At 44.5% G+C, this 12,987-nt stretch overlaps 1 protein-coding gene across 5 annotated transcripts in view; it reads right to left on the minus strand.

The window, feature by feature from the left end:
- NOX4 (NADPH oxidase 4) overlaps positions 1 to 3,599 on the minus strand; it is a 106,241-nt gene extending 102,642 nt beyond the window's left edge. The window contains exons 1-2 of one of the 5 annotated variants that reach the window (XM_014877515.2): positions 3,474 to 3,599; positions 1,966 to 2,061 (exon numbers count right to left, since the gene is read on the minus strand). In XM_014877515.2, coding sequence (XP_014733001.2) covers positions 1,966 to 1,974 — 9 coding nt within the window. In that variant the 5' untranslated portion in view covers positions 1,975 to 2,061; positions 3,474 to 3,599. Of the gene's footprint in view, positions 1 to 1,965; positions 2,545 to 2,936; positions 3,011 to 3,473 lie in introns of those variants that run through there. The other 4 variants (XM_014877511.2, XM_088159350.1, XM_088159351.1 and 1 more) reach the window with 4 other exon arrangements.
- Between the last annotated feature and the right edge of the window lie 9,388 nt (positions 3,600 to 12,987).

Raw genomic sequence — 12,987 nt, forward strand, 5'->3', positions numbered from 1 at the left:
CAAAATCTTCAGGCACCAAGAAATGGCACAAAGGTTCTACAAACCACTCACACAAGCACAGCCCAGAGAGGCGACTGGCTATGCAGGTGGACCATGGGTCAGTGGCTATACAGACCAAGAGAGAAGATAGGAAAAAATTCCTGTGGAAGGCAACTGCAGCTGTAATATTGCTTATACCATCTCTTGAAGAAACCAAAGTAGGTTCAGTTTTCTCAACCCTTGTAAAATAATCTCTGTGATTAAAACACATACACAGATACAATGAAGAGAAGGTAGAAAGCTAACTTTTGGCTCTACTGAAGATATTTAGATGAACTGTAAAAAGTGAATTGCAAGTACATTTTACAGTCTTTAGTATTTTCAAAGTGTTAATTAGTTTTGTAACTTTGAATTGAAGTATCATTTAGACTTAGCTCTTCATTTTTAACCTTATTTTAGAAGTCCCTAAATTCTGTGGTACTTTTTCCCACAGTGGCAGACACAATTATACAAACTTAAAAGCATGACCTCCTAGTCCCCGTCTCCTGACCAAGACAAAGAATCTGTTGCCTGAGTCATCTCACAGATTCTCAACACACATTATTACTTTGCAAGAGTCTTCCATTTTGAAGTATAAGAAAACCAAAAAAAAAAAAATCCCAACCAGATGATGAGCTGGTATGAGGCAGACGAGTCATTGGAATTGAGAGAAACTTGCTGATTGATACCAGCTGAATATCTGGTCCAACATGTTACCCAGGAACATTTGCTTCACAAACAACCCATTTGCTCTGCCAGGAACAAACACAGTTTTCAAATGGATACACTGGGCTGCAAAGCCACTAGAAACTGAAGTAAAATTAAACACATTTTCATGCTTTTTCTGTCAAGAAAGTCACCACCTTGAAGGATCTAATTATTATCATTCTCTTCTTTTTTGCACTGCCTTTGCTAAGATTCATTCTTGAAAACATCTGAATCAACCATAAGAAGAAAGGAAAAAAAAAGGAGAATATTGTATCAACTCAACTTACTCCTAAGCAAGATCACAAAACCTTATGGTACTGGCTAGTTATGACAATATCAGCCACGTAAAACTATATACCCTGGATTTACCAAAAATAAACTCCAGAGGCTATGCAGCAGATTAGGATGTGCATCATCTGTGTTTAATCCCACGTCAACTTTCTATGGAAATCCATCCCTGAGTATGACACAGTGTTACAAAGCATCATGTTATTCAGCCGCTTTTTCCCAGACTGTCAAATTCTGAGCTACCTGTGGGCATTTTCCAGAAAGATTTTAACCCTTACGCTATGCCTTTTTAGATAAAGGTATTTTTCACAATGGATAACTTCCCAAGGCAGGCTGGTACCTCACGTCTCCAAAGCATCTTTTTCGGTTCATCTGTTGGTGGTGGGTGTCACCCTTGCTAAATCAAAATACCGGAATCTTCATTAAACCACCCAGAATCAAATAACTTACTATTAGAAAACAAAACTAAAGTTATACGTATTACAGTGAATTTACACGGAACAGAGTATCCATGAGAATGACAAAGACTGGAAAGAACTAAGACTTATTAAAATAAATCACTCAGCTAGCATGTATACTACAATAACTGGACTGGAAAGGATTTGCCAACATGAGTCCATAGCTTGCTTAATGTGTTGATGATGAGAAGTGGAGCTCCAGTGATTTGTTGAGCATGTCTGTGTTCCTGTGAGCCTATCTGCTGCTGGGAACACCGGGATGGGAGAGAGGAGGTGAAAGAATAGCTGTCCCACACTTCACTAGCTCTTTTTCTTCTCAGCAGTGTTCACTTTCTATTCCTAAATGACTGTCAGAAGTATCCCAGTAATTTCTTACTTTGAAAAGTTAACAGGCAGTTTGTGTCATCTTTGGTTAGCAAATCCATTCTGCCCCTTATCCCATCCCCGAGCATCCCCAACTTCCAAGACAAAAAGTAACGTCCAGGTCACTCACCCCTAACATCTGATGCAAATAGTAATACTGTAGCCCTTCATTATAAAGCAGGAAGGTTTTCCCGAAGAGCCATACATTGAGGGAGAGCCAGAAAAACTGAAATGAAACAGAAACAAGAGATTGTCAGTGAAAGTTACATGTGCAAACTTTTCAGTGTTCATTTCATTCATAAAACTCATAGGTCTGTAGTTTCATAAACATATGTAAATGAAATGCAAAAGCAAACTTCATGCACAGAATATGTTTTAAAGTATTAAAAGGAAGTGCCCCCATGTGGGAAATTCTCACTTTCATTGAACTTCACAAAACTTTTTGCGTCGTACGACAACCGAGAGCTGGCAAAGCACCCCCATACAAGACGCTATCCCAAATCTTTAGCTGGATGCTGCATTTAAGAGGCTCCTCAAAGAATAAAAAACAACAACAAAGAGACAAAGGAAGAAAGAACTTGACCTCCAAGAAGCTGCATCTTCTCCCCCAAACTTTCCCAAAGAGAGCCGAACAAAGAGCAAGCACACGCACAGCGTGTGCGAGCCCGGCAGGGCACGGAGGCGGGCACTGTCCCGGCCATGGCACCGCGTGCATCCATCCCTGCCAGCCGCGCACCGGGACGCGCATCCCGCCCACCCGTCCGAGCTGCGGCACCCGCACGGAGCCCTGCCCCGCACGGAGCCCTGCCCCGCACAGCGGTCTTGTCCCGCACGGAGTCCTGCCCTGCACGGGGGTCCTGCCCCGCACGCCGTCCCTGTCCCGCATGGGGGTTCTGCCCCGTATGCCGTCCCTGTCCCGCACGCCGTCCTTGTCCCGCACGCCGGGCACGCCGCGATCCCCGGGACGAGGCGCCCCGCCCGCCCCGACCCGCGGGGCAGCCCCCGGGCCGGCCCCCGCCGCCTGGCAGCACCCACCGGCCCCTGCTGAGCCTCCTCCGCGGGTCAGCCCCGCCGAGGGGACCCCGCCGGGGCCGCCCCTACCAGGAAGAGGTGCTTGCTCCCCTCGTTGGCCAGCCAGCTCCTCCAGGACAGCGCCATGGTGCGGGACGCCCGCGGGGCAGGACCGAGGGTGGGGGGGCGCCGGGCGAGCCCTCCTTTTCAGCCGGGCCGAGCCGCCCTCCCCTCTCCCCACCCCTCACCCCCCGCCCTGTCTTCCGGCCGCCGGGGCGTAGCGCTCCGGCCCCGCCGCGCCGCCGGCCAGCCCCCGGCCCCGTCCCGCCGGCCCCCGGCCCCGTCCCGCCGGCCCCCGGCCCCGTCCCGCCGGCCCCCGGCCCCGTCCCGCCGGCCCCCGGCCCCGTCCCGCCGGCCCCCGGCCCCGTCCCGCCGGCCCCCGGCTCCGTCCCGCCGGCCCCCGGCTCCGTCCCGCCGGCGCTGCCCCCTTGTCCGCGGGCGAGCGCCCCGGGACCCGCAGCGCGGCCGCCCGGGGCAGAGCGGGGCTTGGGGGGGCATCACCGGAGGGCACCGTGCCCTGCCCTGCCCCGCCGTGCTGAGCTGCGGCCGCTTCCTCGCATCCCCCACCTTGGGAAGAGTGTTTCCCCGCAGAGAATCCCGTCCGTGGGGATCCCGCTTGTCCGACCCCCCCCCATCTCCGCCCGGGCTGAAATGTGATACACAAAAGCAGGAGGGAGCAGCCGTGCATGCGACTGCTCTGCTGCTCGGGTGAAACAAAGAGGCTGCCCAAGAAACTACTGTTCGGGTAGTACGTGAGGCCCTCGAAAGCCGGGAAGGGACAGGCTGTGTTATTTATTTGAAGTCTGATCCTGCTCCATCAGGTGTCCCTGGAGGACACTAGAAGAGGCCGCCTCCTGTGTGCCGGCGCAGCGGGTGTGCAGTCGAACAGCAGCCAAGAAAAAGGGGCCATGGGCAATTCCACATCCAAAGTCCGGGCTGCTGCACTTTGCCGGCAATCTGCCTTTACTGGTGATCTTCTCTTTAGTTTAGGTTTGGGGAGGGTGGGCTTTGAGGGAAAGTTGTACAGGATCCTGATTTTTCCATTAAGAAAAAGCTTTTTAAAGAAATGCTTGTTGCTAGCAGCTTTCAAGCAGGACAGCCTTGTGAGTCAGAGAAACAGTTCCACCAGGCATTGTGGTGCACACGTTGCTTGCTCCTTGAGATAGCAGCAAAGGGGGCAGCAGAGCAAGGCTGGTTTTCTGGGAGATGCCAAGTCCAAGGAGCGGTGCTGAGTAGTCTCATCCAGTCCAGTTTGAGCTGGCTTTCTCTTATTATCTGGAAAGTTGCTATTTTTTGAGCTCCTTATGAGCCACACACTAAGGGTCCAGAGAAGAATGGAAGGGGGCAAAGAGCCATCTTTCTGCAGTTTGTATAAAGGTGGAGGGAATGTCTGACTCGTGTGTGGTCCTGGGAATAAAGAGTACAAGTAGGGCATGGCACCTTTGAAACTCAGTTGAGGGTAAAAATGCTGCAGCAAAAATGCTGCAGCAGGAGCTCTGTCTCAAAAAGTGGCAGGATTTCTGTGACTGCATAAAGTTTTAGGTGAAGTTTTGAAATAGCAAATAAAATACATCTATTTTATATCATCTAATGACATTAAAAGGAGAACTAGTGAAAGGGAAAATATATATTTTGAATTTAAGACTCAATAGAATCATAGTTTGATACCAAAGCAGCCCTAACAGCAGAAGAAATTGCACAGTTTATTTATCTTGTTTGCTATTTCCATTCACTTTCCATTCACTTTCCATTCACTTCTGTTGTAATGCTAAGGAAAATGGAAACTGCTTACAGAGAATCAGGCGATGAATCTTCTCTGGACAAGCACATCAAAGCTGGAATGGCACAAAATAAAACTTGTAGGATATGTCAGGCCTAATAACGTGGGGCTTTGGCCAAAACTGAAGCCAAGAAGATACACACAAAACCAAAATAATTTTCCCATGCTATATTTGCCCATTAGAAATGGTTCTGAAAAATCAGCTTTTGCAGGATTTGACTGCCCACTCACTTGAAGCTGATGACTCATGAGCCAGCACTTCACTGCCTACTTACAAAGTGCCATAAGGCATGTGGAGCACATGACTCATGCTCGTCCACTTTGGATCCTACATCATATCTAGGTTCAGAGCAAGGAATGTGTTTTTGTAGAAAACATCCCTATTTTCCTTCTCCCTGGAAACAGCCAAAGGCTTTGAATCATTAGCCCAAGTAGAGTCTGGCAGAGACCAATGTCACACTAATACATCTACATTCTTCCTCCACAGAAAAGGCTGAGTTCGTTTTCAGTTTTAAGCCATCCCAGATGTATATGAGTGTGTGTCTTAAACTTAAGAGCACTCAAAAATTACCATAGATGCTAGTTATAATCCAAATAATTAGAAAATAGTATGACTCTCAAAACATTTGAGCTCATCTCTGCTTTGTGGGCATTCATCCTATTATTATGGTAGTCTTTGTGCTTTGTCCTACCAACTGGACAGACCAGTGCCAAGGTAGGCAGTCCCTCTGGATTGAGTTTGCCAATACACCTGGGTGGCCAAGTGTTGGTAGTGAGGGGGCCTGCAGGGGTGTCTTCTGAGAGAAGCTGCTGGAAACTTCCTCCATGTCCAGCAGAGCCAATCTCAAGAGGCTACAAGACAGATGTGCCACTGGCCAAGGCTGGGCCAATCAGAAATGGAGCTAATGACTCTGTGATAACCTATGGAAGTAAGAAAAAAAAATTATTGTACAGAGGCAATTGGTGCCAGAGAAGAGCAGGGTGAGATTATGAGAGGAACAGCCCTGCAGACCCCAGGGTCAGTGCAGAAGGAGGGGCAGGAGGTGCTCCAGGCACCAGAGCTGAGATTCCCCTGCAGCCCCTGGTGCAGCCCATGGTGGGGCAGCTGTGCCCCTGCAGCCCATGGAGGTCCAAAGGGATGGAGAGATCCACCTGCAGCCCATGGAAGAGACCCAAAATAGAGCAGGTGGATGCCTGAGAGTAGGTTGTGAACCCATGGAAGGCCCATGGTAGAGCAGGTCCTGGCAGGGACCTGCATACCCAGAGAGAGGAGCCCATGCTGGAGCAGGTTTCCTGGTAGGACTTGTACCCTGTGGAGGACCCATGATGGAGCAACCTGTCCTTGAAGGACTGCACACCATGGAAGAGTGACCCACATTGTAGCAATTTTTGAAGAACTGTTGCTGGTGGGATGGTTGCTTCTCATTGGAGAAGTTCATGGAGAACTGTCTCCCATGGGAGGGACTGCATGCTGGAGCACGAGAAGGACTCCTCTCCCTGAGCAGAGACATAATGACCATAACCCCCTTTCCCCATCTCCCTGTGCTGCTGGATATAGAGATGGGAAAGAGGGTGGGATGAGGGGAAGGTGTCTTTAAAATCTTGTTTTGCTTTTCATTATCCTGCTCTGATTTTATTAGTAATAAACTCATTTAATAACCCCTAACCCATGAGCCCTTTGTTTTATTTTCTCTCCCCTGTCCAGTTGCAGAGAGGAGTGATAGAAAGGCTTTGGTGAGTGCCTGGGATCCAGCCAAGGAAAACCCACTACACCTTCCTAGAGACTGAACATACAGTTTCTCTGATAATGTTTCTTCTACTGCATCAGTAAAGTCACCCTTGACTGCACAGTCAAGTTCCAGACCTACTTCCCATCAACATCCTCTACACTCAAATCTACTCTCCTAACATGTATTTGGGTGCTTTACAACAAAACACTTTGCTGAATGTTGTAGTCAATGTTACAGGCTTGGCTTATAAGTTTTCTTGTGCTGGAATTCTGCTTGTGTACCTGAGAGTGATCCAGAGTCAAATCACCTAAACTCCCAGGTATCTCCATCTGTCAGCATGTCATGACCATCCTGCAAGTTCCTGCAGTGATGGCATGTATTGTTGTGAGCACAACACTCTGTCCTTCCAGTCTGGGGAGCGATCCCAGCACCTCATCTTCTGCTCTGTTGCACTCTGGATTTAGGCAGACAGGCCCTTAAATTCTACATGCATCCCTAAGGGGGTTTGTCCCCTACGCCTTCTTGGAATATTTACCCTTAGCACTGAGATCATGGGAGGAGAAGAAAATGTTGGCACTGAACTTCATTACAGAGAACAGGAAAAGTGCAAATTCTGCATAACAGCTGAACGATTACAGTGCTTGCCCAGTAGTGGGAGAGCTGGATCTTTCTCAAAGAGCTGAAGCCATTGCATTCACTTCCTAGTAAAGTTTTCTAACCACTGCTTTTCACTGGGGTCAAAGAAGGAAACAATCTCCAGTTGAGCCACTGTGCTGCCAGGAAAGCAAGAGAAAGAGATGAGAGAGAAAATCAGAAAGCGATGCTTGCCAAGTAGTAACAGCACACTAAGGAAGAGAGAAGGTCATCTAGGAAGAGAAGACTTGGGATGCCAGTTCATTTATTGTTTCCATTGGAAGAAAAATGCGGAACAAATTTCAAAATTCAACATGTTTAGGAAAAAACTGCAATCACAGGAGAAACCAGAAACAGAAAGCTTTTCCCAAAAATGAATTTGTATTTCATGGAAACTTTCTCTTTAAACTTAAGCTACACGCTGTTTACCTTTATGATTTTTCCTTTAACTCTAGCATTCAGTCACAACATAAAGGTAAAATAGCAATCAAAGTGTATGTCACTGTGAAGATCTGTGCCATGTGAGCAATATCCTGTGCAATGGCGTATGGCTTTTATGGCACTACATGCTGGATCATTTCTTTCCCTTTTTGAAACTGGATCTTTATATTTGCTGCATACCACAAGATCAGCTTGCTTTCTAGTATGCTCCATGATGGAGTTGGAGGCCTCCCTAGGGTGAAATTCTTCTCCAGGTTTGGGTGGTGGCCAAGTTTATTAATTTCCATGAAGCTACAGTGATTCACCTTAATGCATTATTTACTGCTGCCGTAGTGTCTAGGAGTACTAGGCATGGCCCAGGCCCACAATTTGCCTTATCAAAAAGGTAACATTTATGTCCAAAGACTTCCAATGACAAGTCAGATGGAGTTCTGATCCTCAGTTCTTGCAGACATGGCAAAATGGGCAGCAAGGCATGAGTCCTCTGCTAGCAGTAGCAGGCTGTGTTCTGCTTCCAGTGAACTCTCCTAAACCAAGCCAGTCAGCCACTGCTCAGCTCCATGCTACAAACTCAAAAATATGAGGGGAGGTTCTACAGTATTTTGTTCTCAGATAACCTCCTACACATTCCTGATTCAAAGAATGATAGCATGAAGACTCCAACACACGGCAACATCGTTCATCACAAAAGAATGCAAGCACATAGCACATGGGGAAAATGTGTATAATAAATACAGCTGGAGTGCATTCCATGACAATCTGAGAGAAATGTCAGTTATATTTATTTTTCCAACTATTTGCAAGATTTTCTTGAATAGTTAGGTCAAAATTGAACCACAGATCTATGGATCATTAACACACTGCATCTTTTTCCTTGTAAAAGCTTTTAGGTCTTGTCTACATTCCACTGAATTTATGGGCCTTTCCTTGATTTTGCTGTGAGTGATAACCAGGTCTGGGAATGGTACAGGGATTAAAATGTATACTGCATTTATTTTAGATGCTATTAGAGTCTCTCAGGATGGCATTCTGGAGGTTTTCAGCCAATTATTCCTGTATTTGGCCACTCAACTCTGTTTGGGAAGTTCTTTGAAAAAAGGTCACCAAGCTGTTAACTGCAACTGTTGGAGTGGGACCATCCATCCGATTCCTTATCCACCAAGTGGTCCATCCATCAAATCCAGTCTCCCCAGTTTAGAGAGAAGGATATTATTTGAGGCAGTGTCAAATGTTTTGTACAAGTCCGGGCAGATGACATGAGTTGCTTTTCTCTTATCCACCATCACTGCAACCCTGTCATAGAAGGCAAACATATTTGTCAGGCAAAATTTGACCTTAATTAAAGGCTGTCAGCAATCACCTCCATGTTTTCCATGTACCTTAGCATAGTTTCCAGGAGGATCTGCTCCATGATCTTGGTGGAGACAGAGATGCCACTGTCTGGCCTCTAATTCCCTGTGTTTTCCTTATTTCACTCTTTAAAAATGGAGATTATGTGTCCCCTCCTCTAGTCAGTGGGAACTTCACTGGCCTGCCACCACTTCTCAGATAGGATGGAAAGAGGCTTAGCCACTTCATTCACCAGTTTTCTCAGGATCTGTGGATGCATCTCACCTGATCCCATGGACTTGTGCATCTTTATGTTCCTTAGGTGGTCTTGAACTTGATCTTCTCCTACAGTCATGTGATTCTGCATTCTCCCAGTCCCTGCCTTTTTTTTCCTTGATTTGGATGGTGTGTCTGGAACATCTGCTGGTGAAGACTAAGGCAAAGCTATTGTGTGAGCCAATGTAAGTACAGCACTGAAGTGAATATTTTTAATGCTTCCAGACCACGAATAAAAGCTGTTGAACAGAGCTGGTGTGGAAAAAAAAGTTACTGAACAATTGCATTAACACATTACCATTGAATATCAATCCCTTTTCACTATTTAATAAAAATGTGATAATCTTTCAAAGAGAGACCAGAGCTTTAGTGGAATCATTAATAGTCTTTGAGTCTTTGAATAATCCATGAATTGAAAAAATACTGGTCAAGAAAGGCTTCATATCATCACAGTTGCTGCTCACTTGGAATGGCACAACTGCTTAAGAGCAGGCAACAGTAACTTCAGAAATAAAACATGTCTCATACTCACATCCCAAGGTGACGTAGTGCATGCTAACATTGTGTCAGGGTAGATCACTCAATGCCAGGATACTAAAGTCAATGCCAAATAATCTGCAGTATCCAAGTTTCCCAGGGCGCTCATCAAGAAAGCATCAGTCTCAATTAACTGAAAAAAATTTAAACAATTATAGTACAAACTACAACTCTTATAGTTTACAGACCATAGTTTACAGAAACTCTTAAAGTCTACAACACAACATCCAAAAACTTGCTTATGCAAACATCATAAGTATCAACATTGAGTAAACACTCATAATTCTCCAACTCTTAGGAAAAGCATTTTTTCTTGGAAGAGTCTAATATAAGCATCAAGACTGCAGATCTGAGAGGCTGACACGTTATTCTGCATTAACTCTGCCAAACTGATGTTTGCACTTTTACTACAAGCTTAGTGGGGCAGGGAAAAAAATAATCAGAAAGGCAAAGGAGAGCATGAAGCTAACAAAGGATGTCTGAGAAATAAAGTTGATGTCTATCTATGATTATGATAAAAAGTAAAATCAGAAAAGTCGTTTTGACATAGCAAGATAAAAAAGTGACAACATTTTTGTCAGATATTCCAGATATTGCAATTTCCTACCTGAGGGAGTGTTCATTCTTTGTCTATTCATATTGTCACACATGACAATCCTCTATAATTAAGTTCCATGCACAACTTTATTATTCTTATTTACTTTGGGATTATATTTGTCTTTGTAAAACCTGCTTGAAGTAATCCTGTAGACTACTTCTATGGAAGTTTACTGCTGTCTGCACATTTGAGAAAGAAGTTTGCATAGAGATGCAAAGAAGAGTTGCTCAGATGTATCTCTCCTAATTACTCTGTCTTTAAAAGTTTGCTTTTTGAAAGATGCCTTTTGGTTTCCATCAAGATATGTCTTGCTTCCAGTACAGATAGGCAATTTGAAATGCAATACATGCTATGACCAGAGATACAAAAATTTCTAAATGTCCACAAGAAGGTGAAGGCCTGAAATTGCACCAGAAAAAAACAAAACCAAAACAACACAAAAATGAGTGAACAAACGAAATAGGAAGAAGCAACAACAAAAGCAAACCATCCAACCAAAAAAACAACACAAAAGCACATAAGCAAAGACTGGAACCTGTCGTGACAATAGTGCAGATTTCAGGCAGAAAATTTGACTATTCCATACATCTGCACTTACTGGGCAGCTGAGGACTAATGCAGATGCAGTGAAAGAGCAAGATCTGCTTGGCTTCGAGAGAAATGGTGATATGGGATTCAGTCAGACAAAGCAGCTGTGCTTGGAGGTAAAAGTGTAAATACTAATGAGGCAAAGCACTCTACCAGCCTTTAAATAAAGGGGAACACGGGTGTGTGAATAAATAATTACACCCTGGTCATGGTTAAATTTAGTCCGGAAATCAGACAAGGTGCAGCAGTGTGCTGGAACAGCTTTCCAGTGACAGTAGCGAGGAAAGAAAAGAGAACTTATTAGGTGCTAGAGCTCTATTGTTTTATGAAAATGACTGTATAGTATCTCTCAGGGTAAGTAGAAGACTATTAAATGATCCTGTTTCAGAAAAGGCCTTCCACTCCAAACACATCTTCCAGAAATCATCATGATGCTCAGGAAATGCTACCTAGGACTCCCATCAGCCAGGCACACTGCTGACTTCACTACTCCTTCCAGTTTCAGTAGCAGGTTTTTGGGTCAGAATTGCTAATTTCATTCTGATGCTTGATTTTCAATTTAATAGTGAACACAACGTTTCTCTCTCTTTCTTTAGTTTAAAATCCTCATGAACTTTCTTAAGAGCGTGTTTCTTATTTTCTGAATTAATGGCCTTATACCAGAGTTCAATTATTTTTATAAAAGCAATACTTAATTATCCTGCTTGATAATTAATTGCACTGCAAATTTAACTCATATTTCTTGCTTAGTATGACCAACAAAGGCAGTCTTATAATGTCAGAGGACTCCCACCCCTTGCTCAGTTTTATGAAACCCAGTGCCATGTGGAAATTTCAGGGGATCATGTTGCACTTAGTGCTAAGACAAAGTAAACAGTATCAGGAAAGATAGTTTAGAGAAGAAAGATTATGAACATTATAGAGAAGATTATAGGGGATAGACTCGAATATGCTATTTTATTCAATTAGGCTCTCATCCAGGAAAGGTCTTAGGCACACATTTAACTTGAAAAAAAACAAAAAAAAAAAAAAAACAACAAAAAGCCAAGAACTGCAATCCAGTCTAACTTTGCCTACAGTTAAGTAAAGGGATTTCTCTGCTCAGTGGGGCCTTTCAGCACATATGTAACTGCTTTGTTGACCCAAAGTCTTGCACAGGAGTAATGAGAAGCAACGTTGCTGAGGTGCATGGAATTATGTCATTTAGGCTGGGAACATCATGTGGCTTGTCCTTCTCCTCGTTCTCAGTATTCTGAGTAACAGAGCCAGTTTTATTAGGGAAAGCCATTATGAAAAACCTTGACACAAAATGCTGCTGGCTTGAGAACCTTTATGAATGTCCTGGGGTGACTCCCAAATTTGTCTCATAGCGGGACAATGTTAAATGTATTTCAAGTTTAATAACACATTTAAGAGTTATTGAATATCTAGAGGCTTATGATTTGCTTATGACTATTGATACAATTTTTTTGTCAGACTGTGCCTTTCCTTTGAAAAGTATCTAGGCAGAAAACTAGGACAAGGCTTACTTACCTGAATTTTTTTGTGCTTTTCTACTAGAAAGTCTTTGGAAGAAGCTGAATATCTCCTCACTGTATAATAGGGTCTTATATTAGAGTTCATTATTCCTCTGGGGTCACAAGCACTATACAAACCCTTGCAAATTAATGAAATCTCGTTTCTGGTGAGGATACTTGAACTGAACCTACAAACTCCATAATGAAAGGTGGATTTGGAGTTTGTGTGAGACCAATTCCACGACTGAGAAGTTAAAACTCCTGCATGGTAGTTGCACCCCTCAGCTGTGCAGAGAGTGAACTATTTCCATAACCATTTAGTATCGCCTCGACCACGTTACATGACAGCACTGTTGTCTTTTTCCTTATTTATGTGGTGCCTCTGGAATTTTTGCTGCAGTCACCTTGCTGTATTGCAGGTCTAAAATGTGCTGGCCAAAGGCTTCCCCCTGGGAGCAGTGCCAGTATGGATTATGGTAAGCCTCACTGAAGCTAAGGGCTGTAACCAGCTTCCACTCCCTCCATTGAGAGAAGCATAGGAAGTCACTGAGGTCCAGCAACAAAAAAGTTGTTGAAAATAAATATCACCAGATATGAGACACATTACAGCTCTAAAAGGCAAGTATGACAAAGCTGAATTTATTTCAGGGCA

This window comes from Sturnus vulgaris, chromosome 2 (genome assembly GCF_052056855.1).
Source record: "Sturnus vulgaris isolate bStuVul1 chromosome 2, bStuVul1.hap1, whole genome shotgun sequence".
NCBI lineage: Eukaryota > Metazoa > Chordata > Aves > Passeriformes > Sturnidae > Sturnus > Sturnus vulgaris.